The sequence below is a fragment of the Drosophila grimshawi genome, unplaced genomic scaffold (genome assembly GCF_018153295.1).
Source record: "Drosophila grimshawi isolate 15287-2541.00 unplaced genomic scaffold, ASM1815329v1 contig_44, whole genome shotgun sequence".
In the NCBI taxonomy this organism is placed as follows: domain Eukaryota; kingdom Metazoa; phylum Arthropoda; class Insecta; order Diptera; family Drosophilidae; genus Drosophila; species Drosophila grimshawi.
This window is the reverse complement of record NW_025063240.1, coordinates 13,526,617-13,551,414: the sequence shown is the minus strand read 5'-3', so window position 1 is coordinate 13,551,414 and position 24,798 is coordinate 13,526,617. Positions and strand designations below refer to the sequence as shown.

The window sequence follows — 24,798 nt, the reverse complement described above, 5'->3', positions numbered from 1 at the left end:
TGGTTTTTTTCTGCATCTCTGGGAATCTTTGCGCAACAAAGGGAAAACTATTTCAACTCACAACCTATCCGAAAGGGAAATGCTTGAAAGAGATGCAGCTTTCACTCGAAATAAATCGCATGTTTTCCAGAGCTCACATGAAAGATTAGGGCTTAATGTGAGGCCAGCTGGTTAGCATAGCGATGTGAGCCCATGAATAGAAATATATAACCATATAAATGCTAATTACTGGTTGGCATTGGCAATTTTCGCGCAACTCGACTAATTTCTTGAGATTTAGTATTCAATGTAGAAGTGGGGCAAGAAGACTTACCTGGACTGGTCTGCCAGCTGAGGCCGCCAATGAACATTTTGCTGTAACGAGCCAAGAAAATAAAAGAATGCATCAGACAGAGGCATTAGCAATAGATATAATAGATATATAAGAGATATATATATATACATATACTAAAAAGATAAATGTTTATATTATGGACTGGCTAAGAAGCCACAGCAAACAACCGTCTGAGTTATGTTATATCAATGACGTCTCATCTGCCATTGTCGACATCAACATCATTACGATCGAGATGATTATGAGCAAAATCTGGGGCATTATCATCAACAGGCAGCAGTTGCAGCCACAGTTGAAGGTGGCTGGCTGACTGTTGTCTTCGTCATTATTTAAATCATAGAAAATAAGCCGCTTTCCCGGCATTGTTTTCATGCAGGAAAATCTCCCAGACCCAGCCAAAAGCGACGTCGGCTTATACAAAAAAATAAAATAAAACAAATAGAAAGAAAGAAGCAAAAAGAAGATTGCAAAAACAAAAGCAAAAGGCTGCGACGGCAACTGCAACTGCAACAACGACGACGACGACGACGACGACAATGATTATGAAAACTTCAACAAACTGCAAAAGAGCGCAACAGTGACAACAATGTTGCACAGCGGAGCGAAGGGTGGAGGGTGGAGAGGGAAAGGGTTAGGCAAGGGTTTGAGGGGGTAGAGGTTATAGGGGCGGCGTGGACTTTGGGTGGTTTTGGCGGCACAACGACACGAAAACGAATGTAAAACACACACAAAAATGCATAGAAACACAAATTTGCAATGAAAAGCAAAATAAAACCAGAGAAGAGAGTGAATGAGAAAGAGGACACGTGAGTGCAAGAGAGAGAGAGAGAGGGCGAATGCAACTAAAACTAAATGAAAATGTTAATAAAATGTGCAACAACAGCAAACAACAAGAAACAACAACAACAAACAGAACGGCAAGTAAGCTGAAAAGAAAAACTAAACCAGCGAACGGAAGAAGCGTCAACAACAAAAACCGTCCAAACCGGGGAGGCTACAGAGGGGGCAGACTGGGTTGCTTAGGTGCAGTGGCAACAAACTTTTTATGTAGGCCCTGCAAACGCTTTAAATGACTTGGATGGTGGCCAGTGTGAAAATGGGTCTAACCATTTGCAGTTGGTTCCATGCCGCACAATTTGTCATTAATCAGTCTATCGCAATAGTTTTGGGCCAAAAGGAAAACTCTAGAAACCGTCCACAAGCAATGCTCACAGTTAGCCAAGAACAACAACAAAAACCTACAGAAAAAACTATTTCATTTACGCTCGAATAACTTTAAACTCAAATATTAAAGCTTTGACATTTAATTGCCAATGAATTGGCTAAGAAACCAACTGATTTCGTCGTGATTAATTTGCGAATTTAATGAGCAATTTTTAATTGATTAAAGTAAAATGCGAATAAGCCAAATGGAAAACATTAAATAGGAAATCAGGTTCTTACACCGTGATCCCATTAAAAATGAATAAATATAAAATGTCACGCATCGAAGTAAGTAAGAAAGGTTCACTTCAAACCATTTCCAATTGAAAATGTTGCAGCTGCAATCAATTAAAATACGCTTATACTTTTTGGTGCACTTCGGCCTGCCATCAACCAATTATGCTGCATTTAGATATCAATGTATTTTAAAGCTTGAATGCAGTATCCGTTTCTGGTTTTGTTTACACAAATAGCAGATTGATAGATAGATATATATATTAATATTTTCAATATATTCAGCTTGCAGCTGAATTATTCATGCGGCGTTTCAAATTTTATTACGATTTTTCATACATTTCTTTTCATTTGCATTTTTTTGGGTGGAGAATGCGTGCGTTTGATTTGTGATTTGTGTGCAGTGCAACAAATAGTGCTCAACATTGAGATCATCCATCACATTTGATTTGCACTTTGTCGCCCCAAATGATGCCCCATTGAAGGCGAACATTCAATGGCGATGACTCTACTTGTGGTACATATGTGTGTGTGTGTGTGTGTGTGTGTGTATGTGTTTGCAACATTGCATCGTCCCACTGATCCGCAAAATATTTGTATTCATTTCATAATTTTTCAGCATCTCTGTCAACGTCTCTCTCTTGATGGGTGTGCGTGTGTGTGTGTGTGTTTTTGTGTGTGAGTGGGCGAACTGCAGGTAACCTTCATGCGCAGCATGGCACTCCCCCCTCTCCACACTCCCAGCTCCCTCCCCGTCCAATATATCCACTGTTGTGCGCTGCCCAATTGCGGCTGCACCAAATAAATGCGACCTTGTCCTACACTGGCAATTTGCGTGTGTTTGTGTGTGTGTGTGTGTATATGTGCTGCTGCAGCTCAACGAACGAGCTGCGTGCTCGGAACTCACTCAGCTCGGAGCTCGGAACTCGCGCTGCCGCTCTGCTGCTGCCGCTGTCGACGTCGCTGCCATCGCGTCCAGCTGCGTGACGCGTAATTGCCGCCTGGCATGGCAAACAAAATAGCAAAAACCGAAAGCCAAACGCAAAGCAAAATAACTAAGAATGCGATAGTTGCCGGGCAGTTTCGATTGACAGACACCCTGCACACAACTTATTTATAGAACATGGCAAAATCGAAACTTGTTCAATGCGAATCTCTTTTATTTTTGTCATGGATTCCATCTTTACTTTACTTCTAAATTTTTGGGCAAAGAGGAAAATGAAATCTTTCTTTATAGTCTTGCAGAGGGTATACCATAAGGTATATACACTTGTTCAGCAGCCGATTCGATATAGTCATGTCCATATTGTCTTTCCAAGTACAAACCGATAATTGGTGTCTATAATATCATTCCTATCAGAAACTGAATCGAAGAACATTAACCGATTTTCATTTTAGTTAGTTGCATTTGCTTTAAAACTATTATTCTCTTGTATCATCCGTTGAGCAATTTAGCAATCATCGTCCAATTTCAAGCAGCAGTTTTCAAAGTGATTTAAAGCCAAACTGCTGTAAAAAGAGATAATAATAATAATTCTAAGATTACGCATACGACGCGGGCAACGTGCAACTAAAAATCGCAGTCGCTGTTATTGCGGTTTATTGTTGTTGTGTTTGATGTTGCCTATCTGGCTGTCTGAGGATATTCTCGAGGGCAATGCCAAACAACAACAGCAACAACAACAACAGCAGCAGCAACAACAGCAACAACAACAACAACATAAAGAACAACAACTTTGATGACGAGTGCTTTGTCTCTTGGGCGACGACGATGGCTTCTAGTTTTTGCAGCTATTTACAGATTTCCCACAAGTCCGCACACATTACAAACACACACACACACACACACAAATATGTCTCAAGTGTGTGTGTGTGTGTGTGGGTGTGTGAATGTGAATGCGTGCTAAGCTGGCAGTCATAAACAAGTCAACGCAACATGTCCGATTAGTAGTGCAACCACCGACTGACATTTGTCACCAATGACGTTGCTGTCCCCCTTCTCTCGCTGCATCCCCCTCCCTCCCTCTCTCTCTCCATCTCTCTCTCTTTCAAGAAGATACTCAGCTGCGACTCCTGCTGTCCGCCTCCGTCTCCAGCTCTGGGCGGGTCTATTTCGCTTGGCTCGATTGCTCGGTCGCATTTGCCTGCATTACGAAATAATTGTAAAGCGCACGTCACTTTTGTAAAGACCTGCAAACGAAGCCTACACTCAGAAAAATATATGTATGTGACCTCATATTTTAAAAATAGACTGATGAATAGAGAGCCCAATGACTACAAAGCAGAACATAGTTTGTCTTTATTTAAATAACATTTATTACAAATTTAACAAAATACAAATATTTTCATTCCAATTTTAGGAAAATTTCTAATAACTTTAACTTTTAATTAATTCTGAAAGTAGACATAAAGAATACATTTATTGGGATTCTGGTTAAAGCCAAGCGTTTATTATTTCTTATATTTATTGTTTTATTTATTACTTATTAATTATTAACAATTGCAAAACAAGAATATTAGTTTTGGTTTGATTGGGTTTGGTGCTTTCCCAGTGCTGATCCAGATTGCAAGCGCCCACTAATCCTCAACCCTCAGCCACTACACCTACGCACACACACACATACACACACACACACACACACACACACACACACACACACACACACACACACACACACACACAGTTATACACTTGTGTCATTCATGCGCAAGTCGTCACCCATTCAGGGCCTGGCTCTCTGCTGGCTCTGCTCTGGCTCCAGCTCTGGCCGGGCTCTGGCTTTGGCTTTGGTTCTGAGCCTTGATGGTTTGAGGCGACTCTGAGCTCTGCTGCTCTTTGTCAAGCGCCTCGCACCAGCCTCACCGCTGCCCCGCCTTCTCCGCAACGACTACCCACCGTTAGCCGCTTGTTTGCCATTCAAAATCCGTTCAGACTTTCTATGCACATAGAAAATTTGTTGCCCTCTCGCTTCCACACACACATTTGCATACCCCCCCCCCCCCAACCGCACCGCACACACCCCCCTCGCGCTCATGCTATTTCCCTAGCGCTAGTTGACGTTTTTCTATTGTGGCTTCATTGTTGAATAGAAAAATGTGCAAAATAGTAACGAAAAAAAAAAAGAAAAAAAGAGTAGAAAAAAAAATAAAATATATATAAGCGAGCAGCAAGAAAATAGCAAAACAGCAAGCGCAACATACGAATCCAGTAACCCCACCCCACCACACCCCCCTCGATCCCCTGCCACTGCTGCGGGTGGTGGTGGCACACGCATGCAGTGGGGACTCGACTCGTTGCGTGGACTTAACGCTGCCACAACACATGGAAATAAAAGTGCAGATCTTGTAACTTTAGTAATTTTTCACATGACAAATTATGTGGCCCAACAAAAGGGCGACGTCTGGAGTACGTGCAACATACAGCCGTTATATATGTTGCAGTTGCAAGTGCAACACAGATAGCAGCACGGGAGGGCAAAGAGTGGAGAAGTCAAAAAGGCGACGAGCTGTGACAAAAGCAAACGGGCAAACGGGCCACAGTTATGCAAAGAGAACTTGCAGATGGTCAGTTTGGTGTTTGGATTTTTTTTGACCAGATAGTTATAGATAAATAGACGAGTGTCTAATTCCCAGTTCATGTGCAATTGAGCGATGCAAGCAGAGCGAGGGAGAGGAAGACAGAGTGGGACTATTGAATTGAAAACCTGATGAGAAAACATGTCTTATTGTTGATTACTGACAAGGGTCTGTGCATCTCTCTCTATCTCTGTTGATACACTTGAAGTTTTCACATTTTTATAACAATAATTTTGACATGGGCCTTAAAAAGTCTTTTGCAACACTTCTTTTAACTCGCACAAAACTGACAAATTTAAGCCGAATCTTAAAGCCGACCCATCTTTGCTTATGATTGTCTGCTCGATTAATTCTACATCTTAAATCAAAGCCATTAAATTGTTGTATTTTGAATAAACCTAATATGATTAAAAAACATTCAGAAATTTGCAAATCAATTTATTTCTATCCACACAGTATTACAATATCTTGTGTGTGGTTCTATTAACATATCGATTCCCATCACAATGCATTTTGCAACACCACACAATTTATTTTTTCTCCTCTTCTCGCACTCTCTCTTGTTCTGCCTCTCTCTCTCTCTCCCTCCTGTATGGGTTGCTCTTTAGGCAAATTTTAAAAGGCTTTTTCAAGCATATAAACGCCTGACCACAAACCCAAAATGACCTGCCCGAGGGCATAACAAGTTTCGCATGCACTTGAGACAAGTCCAAATATCCCATGTATATAATATATACTTATACATATTTGTTCCAATTCCAGTTGTTCCTATTTCCAGTTCCCAATTGCATATGAAACATATAACTTAACTTTCCATCTTTCAATCAGAAATCAGTGTAAAAGTTGCAACAATATTTAAAAGCAATATCTTTAACCGAAATCTATCTGTAGGAACTAAAATTCAACATTGTCTAAGCACCACTTAGCGGAGCATTTATTCCAAATACATACAGATATATTTAGATATATATATATATATATAGATATTTATTTGGCATTGTTGACCAAAAGATCAATTGTGTTTTCAAACCGAATACCGAAAAATAATAAGAACCCTTCCACTTCGTCTAACTGATCCGGAAATCAAATTCCTGTTTCCGTGTAACACCTTGCTTAAAGTAAGTTTAATTAGCTGAAACAGGGCCAGCAGCCGTTTGTGGCAAGTGTATTTGAGCTTCGTTACATGCTGCACACATGTTTAATCTTGTTTACAATTCTTTTTTAGGTTTTCCCTTACACACGCACACACACACAGAGAAAAACGTATGGTGAAGTCAAAACGTCCGATGACTATCATATGCGGCTATCAACATCATCATCAAAATGCGGCAACAACAACAACAGCAACAACAACAACAGCAACAACAAGAGCAACAATCGGAAAATGAAAATGGAAATGGCAACGGGAGTTTGGAGATGGATGATGAAGAGTTGCTGCAATTGCATCGTGGTTACAACCTATTTGTGAGCGAGTGTGTGCGTATGTGTGTGTGTGTGTGTGGCAAACGTTGCGACATGGACAAAACTAAAAACTTGAAGCACTTGCAACACTAGAATGCTAAAGCATAAATATGTTTGCCCGACAATTGTCTGGAGTAGACGACACATTCAGGCCGAGGTGGGAATGGGTTGGGTTAGTGGAATGTTCTACGTAACACAACTATAAGCGAGGGGGGTGGTGGGTGGGTTGGCCGCTGGGTCTGGGTTGTGGTGCAAAAGGAAATGTGCCACACAAAGGCCGAGCCGCAACGTCTAAATGTTGAGCTCCGGCAATGTTTTATATGCACACTTACATGGCCATGGGAGATGGCAAAATCCCTGCTCCCAATCTGCCACACACACACCGCCCCCCCCCCCCAACTCCACCCACTGCGCCTCCCCGCACCCCCACTCTGTGTGTGCGTAATAGAAAAAGAACTTTTACAGTTGCATCGATTTAATCGTGCGGAAAGCTAAATACACCAACTACTACGGCCAGTATAGTTGGGTGGGGCTAAACGGATGGTGAGCTGCGGGCGTGGGGTGGGGGATGGGTAGTGGGTGATGTACCGGCGACTTCGTCTGGAGGGGCACAGGGTGTAGCAACCACAGAGCCTAAATTGGGATACGCTTCGTTCGTTCGTTCCACGGGCATTTGGCTCATTTAAAGCAATTCTGCTCGTTTTGCCCTACTTGCAATTTATGTATAATGAATATGTCTGTGGGAGTGTGTGTGTATGTGTGAGTGTGTGTGTGCGCGTGTGTGTGCGTGTGTGTGTGTGCTGCACTTTGCGCTTGAAAGGATGCATTGTGCCAATGTCGGCGATACATTTTCTTAGACCACAAGATAGAGCAAAACTTTTTTTATTTGCGGTTCTTTTTTCCTTTATTTTCATTTTCTTTCTATTTTTTTGTTGTTGTTTTTTTTTTTTATTGCGTAATCATACGTCGCAGCGGTTTTTTGCGCCATGTCCGGCAGCCGCATCTTGTAGGCGGCGGCATACGGGCGACCAAAACGTAACCGACCCCTTATTTTCTAATAGCGGCTTGCACTTGCTAAGTTTTGGATATATTTCCTTCTGTTGGCTGCTGCCAAAAGTTATGACTGCATTTAGCGGAAAAGGCAAAAGGGAAAAGTTTTTTTTGACTTGCATCTGATTTGAAAAGGGTAATGGAAGTAAATGCACAGACAGGCATATCTGTGTATATAGAGAGGCATATGTGTGTGTGTGTGTGTGTGTTCTTCTTCTTTCAAGCCAAGCATTATGGTGCGCAATTCAAGCGATGCCTGCGAAACGAGCCTGTCAAGTTGCGCCATTTTAATCGAACTGTTTACCCAAAAGTGCAGCTAAAGCAAATGAAAAGTTTCTCAAATACCGCCTCTCTCTCTCTCTCTCTCTCTCACACACACACTCTTCAGCTCTTTCCTTCTCCTGTGGAAGAGATTGTAAATTGAATTTAGATAATGTCAATTGGATAAAAGTTTCTGCTTGCGGTTGCAAAGTGCAACACAAAGAATTGGCAACAGCAACAGCAGCAATAACTGTAACATAACAGCCTTATTTAAATGATACCAAAAACAAACACGATAAAAGCTGAGCTTTAACAACAGCTTAAAGACAGATTTGATTTGCTCAAAAGGCAAATATGAACAGAGATTTAACAGCCACAATAGCAAGCAAAACTGCAACACTTAACAGTATCATGTAAAACCTAATCCTTAACAGCAGCTTAAGGACAGAGTTACAAACATAGACTTTCTGTTAACTGAGCTCGACCAGTAAGCGTGGCAAAATCGCAGGAAAGCAGCCTTAACAGTGCCATATTAAGTGGCACACTGTTAAATTGTAATTGGCCATTAAACATTTGTAAACAACGGCAATCGCATATTTAAGTCAAAGCTAATTTATGCACATGACTAACAAACCTATTTCGGAAACATACTAAAAGCAAATCACAAATGCGGCACGAAATTTAAATGGACGCACAGCAAAAGCTTCGGCATCCGACGTTGTCTACATTTGTGTTTGCTTGCACATGTGTAATAATTGCAATAAACACACACTTATATATATACATAAATATATACAGTGTACATGAAAGCACTTTGGTAAAGCCAATCAATCCATATTTAAGCGCTATTAATTAAGTCACTTGTGGGATTAACTCGCATAAAATACATGCTGCCCAAGCTGAGCTGAGCTGCCGAATTGCCAATTGTTGCTCGACTCGCTGCAGATCGCCTTGCTGAGTTGCAAGAGCTGCCAACTGTTGTTCTCCCACCTGTTATTGATATGTAAATACATTGCTGATCGCTTTGCAGAGTTGCCAACTGTTGATCTCGCTCTGTTATAGATATACTTCGCAGATCGCACTGCAGAGTTGCATAACAGGAGCAAGAGTTGCCAACTGTTGATTTCGCTCTGCTATCGATTGATTGATCGTCTTACAGGAGCTGGTGATGGCACCAAAACAGGCGCTGATTTTTATGTCTGTTTGTGGCAAACGAACAAACAGCACTTTGCTGCTAATGACTGACCCTTTGAGCACAAATTGCCAACGGTCTCATTATGCATACAAAATAAGAGCTTATTGGGCAGGCACGCAGTCAGACAGATGACGCGACGGCGGTCATAAACAAAATGACGACGACAATATGGAATTGCGCACACAGCGACACAAAATCATTTGAAAGCAATTACAGCGGCCAATCGCCGAAGGGGAACACGAAAGGGGGCTAAGGTTGGAGAGTGGGGGGTTGGACAAGTAGCGACCGTCGACCGTGTACAATGAATCAATTTACGAAACGTAACAAAGCCACAATTACAAGCATATACATTGGCAAAGGCATGGGCAGCATAGACGAACGACAAGAACAAAACGAGACAATTACGAAAAGAGCAGCGAGTGCAATTGCATTTCCAATTGCGAATATTTTGCATTTGCACATTTTTTTCGGGGTCCCAAACACACGCGCTAAATGATGATTCCCGGGCTAAGCCGAAAACGTCTACAACAACAACACCAACAACGGCAAACCGCAATGTTTGCGACACTGCGCGCTGTGTTTATTTGTTTCTTGTATGTGTCTCTTTTAGTTTTTTTTTTTGCTTTTTGGACCCGCGTGTCAGTTGTAATGGATAATTGTCGAAGTCGCATGCCAGTCGTACCTCAGTTTCCATATACCCTGTAACTGCACAAGTTGGTCTTATTAGCTAGCCATCAGAATGTGTGATTGCGAAAGAGATCGCAATACTAGCAGCTGCCCAGAAGAAGTAGAAGTGTCCCTATCGACCAACCTCCACAAATCATAAATACAGCAGGAGATGAGATTTACAGTTATTGTGTTTTCTGTTGTACAACACTTTTTCATTACAGCACTTTGAATGTCCTATGAAAAAAGCGTTTATGAAAATAAATCAAGCTAAAATTGATAAAAATGCACATATAAAAAAAGAAATAAGATTTGTTTTTTGAAATAGACATCTTGAACATATTTGGGAGAAAGGCATCGATTCAATCTTACAGATTTCAAGTCGATCGGGAAAATTTAAAGACTTTACACAAGAGTTTCTTTTCTCATGTAAAAGATAAGAATACTTTCTATTTATAAATGCAAAATTGATCACGAAATCATTATTGCCTTACAGGGCATTTGTATCGTGCATCATTTATGCTCGCTTAATGCCTCTCACTTGTTGTTGTTGCTGTATTTGCACTAAAAATACATTGGCAAAGTGAATTGTATTAATAGCAGGGCATTTATTTAGTTATTTCTTTCTATGTTGTTTTGTTCTATATACCTTATCTGTTTCTGTTTTTTTTTATTTTTTGTATTTGCTCATTTCTTTGGTTGTTGGTTCGCATTTGTGTTTATTTACTTTGCCATTTTGCGAACGTTGCCAGCAAATCTTTTTTTTTCGGTTGGCCCTTCAAAAGATTTATAAAGTAGCCGGCCAGAAGTGAAGGGGATATGATGGCATGGAGGGTAAGGAGTCTGGTGGTGGATTGCAGACGCTGAATAGGACGTCCAAAATTTACTGAGCCGTAACGCTCTGCGATCGCCAAAACGAAAGAAACTGTATGAATGGAATTGTAGTCGCGATATTTGCACAGAACTTGCACAACACACTCAGAGTGTGCTTTAGAGTGTGTGTGTCTGTTAGTGTGTGTGTTAGTGTGTGTGTTAGTGTGTATATCTTAGCAGCGTCATCAAAAGGTATTTTGCATTAATTCAAGATTTATGCATTCTACAACATTTAGCATGAGGTGCTGCATTTGCCATTCGCGCCGCCACTCGTTGTGACCCAATGTTGCACCTGCCACCGTTTGCGTCTGCGTCGATTTGGCTTGGAGCTGCCGGCGCAGCAGGTGATCCATTTCTTTCTTCCTTTTATTATTATTTTACTTTTTTCTTATTTGTTTATCCGGTGGCTTCTGCTTCTCCTATGAGACTATTTTTGTTGTATGAGTTTGGCAACAAGATGTGGCAAGCGTTCTCCGCCTTCCCTTTTTTGTGTTAGACAATTTGCAGCGCTTCGATAATAGATAAATATATATGTGTATTTTATATATGTATTTATATGTATATGTATGTGTATGTATACATAATTTATAGGCTTTGCGTGTTCAATGAATTGTAACGACAACGACGGCAACGACGACAGCGAGATGTGGCAAGTCCATATGGCAAGCCAAAATTAACAAATGCCATCTTCACAGCAAAATGGAAAGCGGAGCAGTTGCAGTTGCAGTTGCTGATTATCAGTTGCGACTAGCAGAGAAAAACTAGCAAACTCAATTGAAAATATTGAAGTGGCCAAAAACAACGCTTCAAAACACTTCACATATTTTTAGATTCCCGTTCATTTAATGAAAAGCTTTTTTGTGGTTTTCTGTCATTAAAAGTGTATAAAATGAGGCATGAATCAGCATGAATAACCGAGTATATCTAGTCACCTTTGGCCATAGGCAGATCAAGTCTACATCATTTTTACGATTACTTGCCGATTATCGATAAGAATCGTTTGCCGATAGCAACAGAATACACAACTTTAAATATGTATCTTTCTAGTCGGTATATATATATATACATAACTTGAAATAATATTAGCTTCGGGGTATTTTCTTATCGATCTCTCTCGACTAGAGCATTCTTATTTGTTTTATTGAATAATTTAAAGCTTTTGATTGTTTTGTGCTATAAGTTTCAACTAAACGACAATTATAAAATCATAAATTGCTCTATAAATATACATACCTGTATATCATTTTAAAATTACAATAAATCTAATGCACTGTACTAATGGGTTTTTATAATTCTACACAAGTCTAATTTCGTTATACTTAATTAATGAGCGGTCACAAGTCAACAATAAAATAAATCTGTTGAAATCTTACGACGACAGATTCTATCTTCTTCGTTGTCACATTTTCACATTATTTTCATGCATTGTTTATAAATGATTTCCCGCTTGTCACTTGTGAAAGAAATTGTTATCTTAATTAGACTATTTTCGCACCGATGAAGAATGCCATAAATCGTTGTTATTTGGCTTTGACGCAAAGCAGCACAAAATAAATACTTTAAATAAACGATTGAACTACTTTGATTTGATGGATTGTTAAATCTTGGTTTGAATAGGAAGCATGGAAAAAGGCATTGCTTTTGATAAAGTTATGTCTTTGGTGAGTTTTAAATACACTCATTTTAATCTTAAATTGATATTCAACTCGGAGAATATGCTCTTAAAAGTTTTTGAAAAGCTTGAGAATGGATCTATAAGAATCTTTGCTATCAATCGTTTCACCAGCTTTATGAATAAGAAAAATACGAAGAAAGACTGATGGCATTGCAGAGTTTCATCGACGAAACTCATAAAAATTTCATTCTTCAAAGTAGATGGATGTGGTTATATTAGATATATTAGATATGCTGATCGAGAATACCTCTATATATTCTATGGCATCGGAGAGGTAACGTTCAATGCTTTATAAACTTGATGACAGTTTAATAATACCCCCAACAAGGTTGTATAAAAAATAAATGGGATATTTTCATTTCATACAAATATTTCCGATTTCGCTGAGGCATTTATTGCACCTGTTCATTTACATTTCACACTTCAAACTCATTCGCTCACTCTCCCTCTCCCTCTCTCTCTCTCTCTCTCTCTCTCTCTCTCTCTGTCTCTGTCTGTCACTCATTCTATCTCTCTGTCTCTCACTCACTCGGTCTGATTTGTATTCATTTTCGAATTTCAGTTTGCCATCATTTGCCATTTGTCATTTAATTTTGTTTGTTTGACTTTCGGACAGTTTGCGTGCCCAAAAACAACAAACAACCAACAGACAAAAAACAACAAATACACACACACATACACACATACAGAGAAAGAAAGAGAGAGAGAGAGAGAGAGAGAAAGACAGATAGATAGAAAGAGAACTAAATGCAAATTATGAGCAATGCAGCTTTGCAATTAATCTGCTGCATATGACACCGCAATCAGAACTTAACCCATTTCAAGTGGAGGCCAACAACGATAATCAAATGTTGCAGGAGTGGTGGACAGGAAGGGGCAGAAGGGAGAGGTGGGCGAGGGAGGTTGGACTGTTGCAGTTGGTCTGCAGAAGTGCACTAAAGCACTACTAAACTCAATGGCTTTAATTGAATTTTGATGTCCTTAGCAAATTGTTTTCTAATTAGTTTCAGCTCAGACTCCGACCGGGAGGACTCATCCTGCTTTTGCCTTGGCTTTGGCAGTGGCCCATCGAGTTGAGTTGACACAGAAAAACTTTCTGTCAACAGTCGCTCTCTCTCTCTCTCTCCGTCTCTCTCGCACACTCTCTCTTTCTCTTTCTGTCACTCTCGCTCACTCTCTGGTGGCACTTCAATAATGACAACTTAAAACTAAAACAATTAATGCCACAAACCCGACACTTACCCAGGATCATTGGGCACCTCCGAGGGCGAAACGGGTCCCAGCTCAGTTTGCTGTTGCTGCCCCTGCTGCTGCTGCTGTTGTTGCTGTTGCTGCTGCTGCTCAATCTTGATGTCCATGTTGGCTGCTGCTTCTCTGGATCTATGTGTGTGTGTGTCAGTGTGTGTATGTGTCTGGCTAATGTCCTAAAAACTGTTGTTGTTTTTGTTGCTGTTGCTGTAACTGTTGCTGCATTTGAGTGTGGGAGGAGGGCGATTTCGACGGGGGAGAGGAGGCGTAGGAATAGTAGGTGTCTAAGCTAACTAAGACTGTGACGGCGACTCCAACGACGGCGACTCCGACACCGACTCCGACGACGACTATCAATCAATCGTCGCTGCTTTAATCATTGACTCTGGCTGCTAATTCGCTACTTGAACCGACGCTCGACGCTCTTTTTACTTCCATTTGGCGTTGTTGTTTTTGCTAGCGTTTTTTCTTTGCTTTTTTCTTGTTTGTTTCATTGAAAATCAAATTGTTTATGTAGTTTTTTGTTTTGTTTTGTTTTTTTTTTTGGTTTTATTTCTTTTTTGGTTACATTGCGCACTTTGAATCACATTTCTGGTTTGCTGCAGGCCACTTTTGGTTATTTGAGTTGTTTTAGAAACGTTGCGTTAACTGTTGTTGTTTGTTTGTTGTTTTTATATATTTATTTATTTTTTTGTATTTTTGTTTATTTATTATAAATTTTAAATTGAAGGCAACATATTACTGTAATAAATTTAGCTTAGTAAACCTGAAGCACATAATGCAATTATTTTCGAAAACCACAGCTGTTTTAAATGATTTGGAACGTCTCATCGTAAATCCAATACAATTACAATGCAATCTTGAAAGGCAAAGATTCGAATACATTCGAATGCATATTCGACGCTGCTTGCAAAATATTTTCGATTCCAAGTTGCTCGAAATGCAAAACAAGTGCAAAAAGGTCTTCAATATTGAACAGATAAATTAGTTTGATTTTGATGATGAAGCAGGAATATCGTTTCTTTATCGTTATTTCCAGCAGAGCTGCGTAGAAAGTTAAGTAAAAAAAGCTAAAATTGTTGCTTAAATATTTTGAAATAGTTAGTAAATGTGGATGTAAGCTTTAATCTTATATTAAGCATTAGTAGATATCTTAATCAGCAAAGTTTCCTTTTCGTTTTGCCTCTAAAAAACCTGCCAACTGCATCGAAAAAGGCTCTTTCTTCAAGCTGACCTTTTTGACAGAAGTAGAATTGCTTGAGTTTGCTGTTGTTGTTGTTGATCGGCTATTGGCTAAGATTACATTTAAGCGTTTGATAACTTGAACAGCTTTGTCTCTCTCTATCTCTTTAAGCTGAGCTTTAACTGCTTAATCTTTTGCGCTAGGTATGATAATTGCCATCCATCTCTCTCTCTCTCCTATACTAAGGATACACGCATAGATAAATCTGTGACAAGCTTTCGATTGCAAAATGAGAGCGACAAAAACAAACAACAACAAAAATACAAAATGTGTGTAAGCAAAAATAAATTCGCTTTTGTTGTTTGCTTATTTGCCATTGTTTTTAATACACGCCTTGATCTTTCCCACACCCACACAAATACACACACAAACACACAAAACAGAGTATTGCATGCAATGGGGACAGCGTGTTGACTACCAATCCCCTCACCCATTCACTCCACAACCACAGCTATAACAACAATAAGCTATAATAAAGCGCAGCATGCAAGCGACAGAAAGAGAGAGGTAGAGCGGGAGAGAGAGAGACAGTGATGGATGGGGGGGTGGTGGGTCTAGGCAGTTACGGTACATGCACCGTTACAGCGAGAGCAGAAGTTAACTGGCGGCGGCAGCAAACACGTGACCCGACAACGACAATTGCCACAATTGCCAGAACAAAATTCGCTGCGAAAATCAAACTACAAAAACATAAAAAAAAAAACAATGCATGCAAAAAACGATCGACGACAACGAAATTGTAGCTGCAGCAGATTGCCGCCAGCTGGCGCCACGATCAGCACATGTGAAATACAATGCCAGCCAGTGTGTACACAATTTGCAGAGCTTAAGCTCCTTGTGTTATTGTTTCCTGGCTTTTGCCGGCTGGCCGCCATTTTGTACACGTGCGATCGACAACACTTCATTTTGTGTGTACGTGTTTATTTGTTGTTGTGTGTGTGTGTGTTTCCGGTCTAAAAAAAAACAAATCACTTTGCACACACACACAAAAGCACACAGGCAAGTTGCAGTTTTCGTTTGTCGTTGTTTGTAATTAGAATTGAATGCCGCGCACATTTATATAATCGTCAATTTTGCATTGACACAATGCCCCCCAATGCAAAAAGCCGCCTCAAAAATAAACAACGTGTTTTTGTTATTTTTGCTGCTGTTGTTTGTCGTTGTTTTTTTTTTATTATTTGCCTTGCACGCACTTCACTTGCAACTGCAACGAGCGAGCTGAAATTATTATTATGTATTTTTATTTGAATGCAATTGCAATTTGCTGGCTGCTTGCTTGGCTGCTGCTGCTGCTGCTGCTGGTTGCTGCTGCTGCTTGATTTTTGTGCGCGCACACGAACGCGACAACCAACAAGACGACACTGAGACACGGCTAACGGCCAACGGCAGCCAGCCCCAAACAACACACTGACACCGACAACAGCAGCAGCAGCAGCAGCAACAGCAACGCCGGCAGAGGCAGCAGCAACAACGGGTCACAGTGGCACACTGCATTTGTATTGGTTGGTAGTAGCACTCTACATGTGTGTGTGTGTGTGTGTGTGTGCGTGTGTGTGTGAGTGTGTGTGTGTGTGTGTGTGTGTAGTTGAGCAAAGCTTTGCGGCAACGTCGACAGAGACCTATGCAAAACATTTGTACACACTGCAGCTAGCCGGCTGCATCATGCCGAAAAGCCAGCACAGCTGATAAGTGATAAGCAATGCACAGAGAGAGAGAAAGAGAGAGAGTGTCTGTCTGTCTGTGTGCTTGTGAGAGAGTTCGCGTTATAAAGAGCGTTGGGTTTACATTTAAGAGCATGACGGCAAGTCGCGATGCTCGGTGTATTTGTTTCGAGCTTTTAAAGCTTACACTGGGAATTATTGTAGAAAGAAAGCGCCAATTTCGAAATAAGAAAAAAAGAATAAGAAATATCTAGCAACAAATTAAAATTTTACATTTAACCTTTTGTAGACCAAATCATATATCAGATTTTATTTAATTGAAATTTCAAATTTCTGAATTTTGCCATTATCATTGTATCTTTTTAATTATGTAGTTCCATTGATGTCCCAATAAAGAATCATTTTCTTTCTTTTATATTTTTTTGTTGAAAAATTTATTGTTTTATTTAATTTATTTAAGTAGTTCGTTTTGAGTACGGTAAATTTAGCACAGCTTGGGCCTCCAACTAGAAAACTGCTTGAAACAACTGTAGGGTTGTAAAGCGGTTCGTTATTGGACGCACTGTTCCTAAAAAGGGGCAGGGATGTGGAAGGGGATGATGTAGAAAGAGAGAACATTTTGTGAATGCAAGTTTAAAGCACGTCCTGAATAAAGCGACCCAAAGTCGGAGGACTTCAACCATATTTACTATCTGCGACTATGACTACAACAAAAACAATAACAGCTGGCTAAAAAAACAAAAGAGGAGCCATGTTATCATGGATCTAGCTGGAGGCCGTTGCTGGCTTTGTGGGTGGCGAAGTTGGCGGCATTGCGTCCGTTGTGTCCGTTCTGCTGGGCTCCTCCTTCTCCTTGTTCCAGCTCTTAAGGCCCTCAGGCAGCGTGGTGTCCTCCTCAAAGGAGCCGGTACCCTCGACGAACTCCTCGTACGTCGACTTGTCCTTGAAGGGACGTGGTCCGAGCAGCTCGATCATATCGTCGCGGGACAGCACCTCATTCTGCAGCAGACGCTCCGCAACAAGACGCACTTCCTCCTTGTGCTTGACGAGCAGTTCTGTGGTCGCTGTATGCGCACATTTGATAATATCCCGAACTTCACTATCGATAATCATGGCGGTGTCCTCGGAGTAGGGCTTGCTGAACACCGGATCACCCGATTGGCCCACATCGAAGCTCACCTGACCGACCTTCTCGTTCATGCCGAAACGCACCACCTGGGAGTAGGCGATATCTGTGATCTTCTTGAGATCATCCTGGGCGCCAGTCGTGATCCGATTGAAGAACAGCTCCTCGGCCACACGACCGCCCAGTGTCATACACATGCGATCAAAGAGCTGCTCCTTCGACAGCAGATAGTGATCCTTGGGCAAATACTGAGCATAGCCCAATCCCTTGCCACGTGGTATAATCGAGACCTTTAGAAGTGGATCGGCATGCTCCAGGAACCAACCAGCTACAGCATGTCCCGCCTCGTGATGCGCTACCGTTCGCTTTTCCTCCGGCGCCAGGACATTCGTCTTCTTCTCCATGCCAGCGATGACACGCTCGATGGCCTGCTCAAAGTGCTTCAGCACAATTGAATCCTTGGAGTCGCGGGCGGCGATCAATGCCGCCTCATTGCACACATTGGCAATGTCGGCGCCGGTGAAACCGGGTGTCAACGCCGCCATCTTACGCGCCAATCCATTCTTGTCCAGTTCAGTCTTCAGTGCGCCCAAATGCACCTTGAAGATGCTCGCACGTCCCTTGATATCGGGGGCGGGTACATAGATCTGCCGATCAAAGCGGCCGGGACGCATCAGTGCCTTATCGAGGATGTCAACACGATTGGTGGCGGCCAGCACCACCACATTTGTAGTGGTATTGAAGCCATCCATCTCAACGAGCAGCTGATTCAGTGTATTCTCCTGCTCCGAATGGCCGCCAAAGGTTTTGCCGCCACGCTTTCGACCCACCGCATCGATCTCATCGATGAAGAGGATGCACGGCGCATGTTTCCTCGCCATGGCGAACATATCCCTCACTCGAGATGGTCCAACGCCCACAAACATCTCGAGAAACTCTGAACCGGAGACGGTGATAAAAGGCACATTCGCCTCGCCAGCTGTCGCCTTGGCCAGCAGCGTTTTGCCCGTGCCGGGTGGACCTGTTAGCATGGCGCCTTTGGGTATCTTGGCACCCAAATCGATATACTGTTGCGGATTCTTCAGAAAGTTGACAAATTCCATTATCTCGATTTTGGCCTCCTCACAGCCGGCAACGTCTCTGTAAGTCAGAGATTAGCAATTGGCGGATAAAAAGATGTGCAGCAGACTCACTTGAAACCGACGCCAATTTCTGTGGGATTAATTAGCTTGGCCGTGGACTGCATGACGCCGCCAAATAGGCCGCCGCCTTTGCGTCCTCGTCCACCGCCCATCATGTCCGCCGACTTCCTCATCATATAGACGAGAAAGCCGATGATCAGCAGCGTGGGCAGCAGACCCGTCAAACTGGATGCCTCCACCTCGTTCCGATAGATCACAGGCACAAAATTAATAGACTCCACGCCCTGTTCCGCTTGAGCCGTCTCCAAATTACGCTCAAACGAGTCCACGCTGCCAATGTTGAACCAGAGGACGCCACTATTGCTCTGACTGGGCAACAGACGGACGCGAACCCACTTCTTGTTTACCACCTCCAGTTTCTCAACGACGCCCTTGGCCAGATAACTAAAGAATAATAGACAAAATTAACAATTATATAATCGCAAGAAAAAAATTAATTAAAAATTATGAAATTCGACATATGCGCTGATGAAATAAAATAAAGAGAAACTGGACTTGGCACCTGTTGACAAATTCCTTCCATGAGATCTCCTTGTAGCCCATCTCAAAGAAGGCAAAGGAACCAACGAGGACAACAGCTCCCAGTGCGCCAAATAGTATCCAGCGCTCCCGATCGCCACCGCCACCCTCGCTGAGTGGTCGACCGCCCGGCGCACCCGATCCCCGAGCACCGGGACCACGTGAACTATTGCTGAACATGCCGAAATTCCAATCCGACTTTGTCTCACTCGCTGTGCTCGGCTTCACCGCAGGTGGTCTGCTTTTACTGCTGCTGCTGCTCCCGGTCGTGGGTTTACTTCCCGAGGCAGATTTTTGTTCCGTTTCGGCGGCTTTGGGTTTTGTGGACTTGCCACCGGCCTCGAAATACTTCTCAAAACCCTTGGGCGGCTTCTTGCAAAACATTTGAAACTGTTCCACAAGGTAACGCATCAGAGGTGCCAACTCAAAGCCAGCTCCACGTTGTACCTGCAAGTTATTATGTGAGAAGAGAAGACGGATCTTTGACAACTATTCCATACGCACCTTGTCTGTGAGACCGCCGTGCGAGTAGCTTCGTCTCATTAGGCTCTTCATGGCCTGCGCCGAGCTGAGCAGCCGGAAAGCCATCTTGCTTTTTGGTGGGGCGGGGACGGGGGAGTCGATTAGATGTGTGCTTTGAATATTCGCTTTAGGTTAAATAACAAGAGCGCAACGCTGAAGCGGCGGCAACTTGATATTTTGGGCTCCACTCTGATAATTTGACGATTTGTTTGTTTTTACCAGCTAGTTAAGTATGTGCGTAATTGCCGCCTCATGTAGCACAATTTTGTTTCAAGCTTATTCGGTTCAAAAATGTAAATACAAAATGCTTAAGATTTTATGTTGGGCTATTGTGAAATTTCGATTTTCAGCTAATAGTTGAAGGCAGGGTTGATTCGTTCGTTTAATGACCAGGGCTGGTTGCCGCAAGCAGTGTTGCAAAGTGCGTTACACAAACCATAGCAAAAAATTACCTTAAATAGTAATAGTTAATTATTACAACAGTTGTTGTTATAAGGTAATTAACAAAATAGAGTTAACGAAATTCAAATATATTCCTAGTTTGGCTAGTGCTGACGTCACAATTGCTTTGCAAATTACTTTTGGTCGTTTAGCAACACTAACCAACATGGCGTCCGGTGTTGTGCTGTGTCGTGTGGTACGTATTGCTAGTTGTGAAAATTTTCTTTTGTTCAAATTTGCAAATAAATTAACTTGAATTCGCACTGAAAACAAGTACAAAACGTGTGCCAATCAATATGCTTGTGAATTAACATGAAATATCGCCTTAGGCGCACCGTTTTCGTGCATTATTAACGTTTTTCTCCCAACTGTCTGTGCGAAGGGTACGCAATTTGCAGTCCGAAAAAAAAAACCCAAAAAAAATTTGGAAAAAAAACTTTTTCTACCGACTTCACATTGCGTGTGTGTGCGAGTATTTTTCTGTGTGTGAGTTATGCTTATGTGTACAGTTGGCTGCTAAAAACCATAACAGAAATGTGTAAAAATAGTTTACAAATCGCACTCAAAGCAATTTTGCCGAGGCATCCGTGTGGACTTGTTTGTGAATGTGTGCGTGCAATTTTTTCCGGTAGTAAAATCTCTATGCAGCTGCTGCTGTGTGCGTGTCAATGTGTGTGCGTGTACATTTGCATGTGTGTGTGCGAATTGTACGAGTCTCCGGTTTGCAACACTAAAAATCAATAAAACTGCAGCAACAACAACAATGCCGACTTTTTCGGTGTAGATTTCACTCACTGCTGGGAGGCTGGCAGCTCTATTAAACAGAAATATATATCTATGTATATTTATATATATAGCTATGCATGTATGTATTGGTGTGTGTACTAATTCTTCAACTTTCTTCTCGTTGCAGCTTTTGTAACTAAAACTCCGTTTTGACATCACTTTCATCATAATCTGAATAAAAATAATAATAATATAACAAAAAAAAAAAAAAACACCATCGAAAACGAATCAAAAAGCAAATAATAATAAATCATCTAATAAAAACACAAAAAAAGTTACATACCAACAAACAAAAAGAAAACAAACTACAACAACTACAAAACAAAGCTCAAAAAAGTCTAAGAGGCGTTTTAAAACAAAAATAAATATAAATAACGGAGGGGCATCTGCCATAAACTTTTAGTTTTGAAATTTCCTTTGTTTTCGTTTGCAAATTCGCTTCAACTGAACGACCGACGACTCACCTACAAATCTGCGCTGAAAAGACGAGAACAACTTACACGTAGAAAGGCGACAACAAAAAATTAAAAGCAACAACAAGAAAAAGAAAAGAGGAAACGTCGCCGTCAACGGTGAGAGGCGAAGAGTCTGTTAGCGGGTGTGACAGAGAGAGATATAGAGGAGAGAAAGAGAGAGAGAGACGACATAGCGACTGCGCATCTGTGCAAAAAACAGCAAATCAACAACAACAAAACAAGCCAAGCTTGAAAAGAAGACTTTCAAAAAAAAAAAAAAAAAACCGACAACAAACCAAACAAAATTCAAATACACTTGAAACGCTGTGAAATTAACTCGTCAATACTCAAAGCAACAACAAAACAAAACAAAAACAAAAAGAGAAATCAACTAAAGTAAAACGGAGTTGAAGTCTAATAACAAAAATACAATTACAATCAAAAACACACGCACGCACTAAAAACACAACAACAACAACTACTACAAAAACAACAACAACAACAAATCAAGAACTGTCTTTTAAGCAACAGTAAATAGAACGCGACGCTGAGGCGTTGACGTTGACGTCAAACTCGAATAGCAAAAAAAAATCAACAACAACCGCGGCACACGTTAAAAAAATAAAAACAATCCCAAAATTCCTCATTTTTTTCCTGAAAGCTTTAATTTAATTACGAATTTTTGTTAAGTCAAAGTGAATTCAATTTGCTAAAATTATTTAAAATTAAGACAAGAACAAAACAAAAACGCCGCCTCTACTACAACAACAACAACAAAAAACAGGAACAAAGGAAGCAAGCAAACAGAGAACCGAGAAACACAAACAGCAAAAGCAACACCAACAACAACCAACAAACAACTGAATTAAAGTTTTAAAGTACAAAATAACCGGGAGTAAAAAAAAAACAGAAAAAAAAAAACAAAACTAATTTAAACATATTAACATTTAATTTAAACGCAACATCAATTTAAATTATTTAATTAAGAAACAAAAATATTATAGTCTCTAAGCCCAATAAACAAAAAAGAAAACTTTGTCGCCTGTGCGAGCGGTGGCCGTGCGAAATAAAAGTGCAAAAGCACAAAGAAAGCAGGGAGAGAGAGAGAGAGCTTCAGAGAGGAGAAGCAGAAGGGAGCCCAACTGAGCCACGGGGCGATCGTGTGAAGAGTCATTGTAGAAAGAAAGTTCCGCCTTGTAATAGAACAGAAAAAAAAATTAAAAATTTAATAAATAAAAAAAGAAACGATAAAGCAACAATTGTGCCGCAAAAAAAAAAAACAAAACAAAAAAAATAAATAAGTAAAAACCCTAAAGGAAAAAAATGTACTAAGAAACAGAATAAAACGAGCAACTAAAAACGGTAACAATAACGAAAAACATTTAAAACCAAAAATCTACAAGAATTCTATTAATTTTAAGTAACTTTTACAAACAACAAAAAAACACACACATTATGAACAAGAAGACCCCAGCAACAAAAACAACTGAGTAACACACAAAATACAAAAATAAAAAAAACAAAAAAAAAATATACCGCAACTTTAACTTAGCCAATATTTCAAACAAAATTGTAAATAAATGAAATTAAACAACTCCCAGCAAAAAACAAGAAAAAACTGAAAGAAAAAAACTGCGGCCTAGTGCCCAAAAACCTAACAGTTTTTTTTTTTTTTTAATAACAGACTATTGTTTATTTTTAAATAGTTTTCATTTTTTTTATAAGTGTACCTAGTGAGAAATGTTAAAAGTCTAAATGCGATAACGATTAAAGCAACTGAAACAAAAAAGTAAAAAAAAAAAAACAAAAAAAAGAAAACAAAACAAAAAAACAAATTCAAAGAAAGATTTAACAACTCTGTGATAATTACTGTAAATTTATAAATATAAATAAATAAAACAAAATAAAAAAAAACGCAAAAAAATCTCCAAGCATAAAAAATTACAAAAATGAATACTAAACAAAAACAATGTAATTTTTAACAATAGAAGAAAACAAAAAAAAAAAAAAAAACGAGGTAGAAGAAGAAGAAACGAACGTCTTAACCAACAACAACTTTATACATAAGAGCAAATGCAAATTAAAAGATAAAAACATTGAAACAAATTCGTGATATCTTAAAGGACTTCGATACATATACTATAGTATATTATATATTATATTATATAAACATTAAGTAAATAAGCAAAACAAATAAAAAACAAAAACCCATAAGTGAAAATACATACAACAACAACAAAACACAACACAACAAAAGCAAAATAAAGCAACCCTAGGTTAAAAAAAGACTTAAAAATAAAACGCGCATTCAAAAAATATATATATATATATTTTAAAAAAAAATAAAACAGAAAATCGATAACAAAACATAGGCTTAACGTTCAAAATAGTAAATGAAAAAATAAAAAAAATAAAAACAACAACAATTAAAGAGTATCTATCTATATATATATATATATATACGATACATGTAAACTTCATAATATGTGCATAGTGAATAGTAAACGAAACAGCAATAACACAATAATACAAATCGTGTAACCGAAAAGTAATAGCAACAACAGCGTACAGCGAAAAGGAAAACAAGAAACAAAACAGAACTTAACGGAACACTTGTAGTGTAGTGCGCCCCTACTCGTTCTTCCCTCCCCGCACGTGAACGGACAGGCAGGCAGGCCGGCCAGCAAAGAGCGGCAGCAGCAGCAGCAGCGGTGCGGAGAATGAGAAGAGAGAGACAGACAGAGAAAGAAAGAGAGCGTATTACAAAGAAAAAAAGTAAATAAGAAATAATAAATCACTAATACTTCCTACAACAAATAAAAACCACAACGATTGCCTACAAATAAATATATATTATATAAATGTATATTGTATAGTAATAAACACAAACACAAAGAAAACCAGCAAAAGCGCCCAATATAACAAACATATTAACCAACTCCCCTCCAACACCCCCTCAAAAAGTAAGAAAAAGGAAATCAAATCAATTCAAAATATATCAAAATAAAGCTCTTAATTAACCTAAAAATAAAAATAAAAGAAAAAGAAAAAACATCAAAGTATTCCG

General features: G+C 40.0%; 2 protein-coding genes across 3 annotated transcripts in view; both read right to left on the bottom strand.

Annotated features, from left to right (window-relative positions):
• Window positions 1–13,826, bottom strand: part of LOC6557797 (RNA-binding protein Musashi homolog Rbp6) — a 167,273-nt gene extending 153,447 nt beyond the window's left edge. For both annotated transcript variants that reach the window (XM_032740468.2, XM_032740474.1), the window contains exons 1-2: window positions 13,771–13,826; window positions 314–354 (exon numbers count right to left, since the gene is read on the bottom strand). In XM_032740468.2, coding sequence (XP_032596359.1) covers window positions 314–350 — 37 coding nt within the window. In that variant the 5' untranslated portion in view covers window positions 351–354; window positions 13,771–13,826. The remainder of the gene's footprint in view (window positions 1–313; window positions 355–13,770) is intronic.
• Window positions 13,827–17,081: 3,255 nt separating this feature from the next.
• On the bottom strand, window positions 17,082–20,420 carry LOC6558828 (AFG3-like protein 2). The gene is made up of 4 exons (XM_001984311.2): window positions 20,032–20,420; window positions 19,511–19,974; window positions 19,000–19,392; window positions 17,082–18,946 (listed from the first exon to the last, which is right to left on the bottom strand). Exons 1-4 carry the CDS (start codon window positions 20,113–20,115, stop codon window positions 17,446–17,448), a joined length of 2,442 nt encoding a protein of 813 aa, XP_001984347.1. The 5' UTR covers window positions 20,116–20,420; the 3' UTR covers window positions 17,082–17,445.
• Between the last annotated feature and the right edge of the window lie 4,378 nt (window positions 20,421–24,798).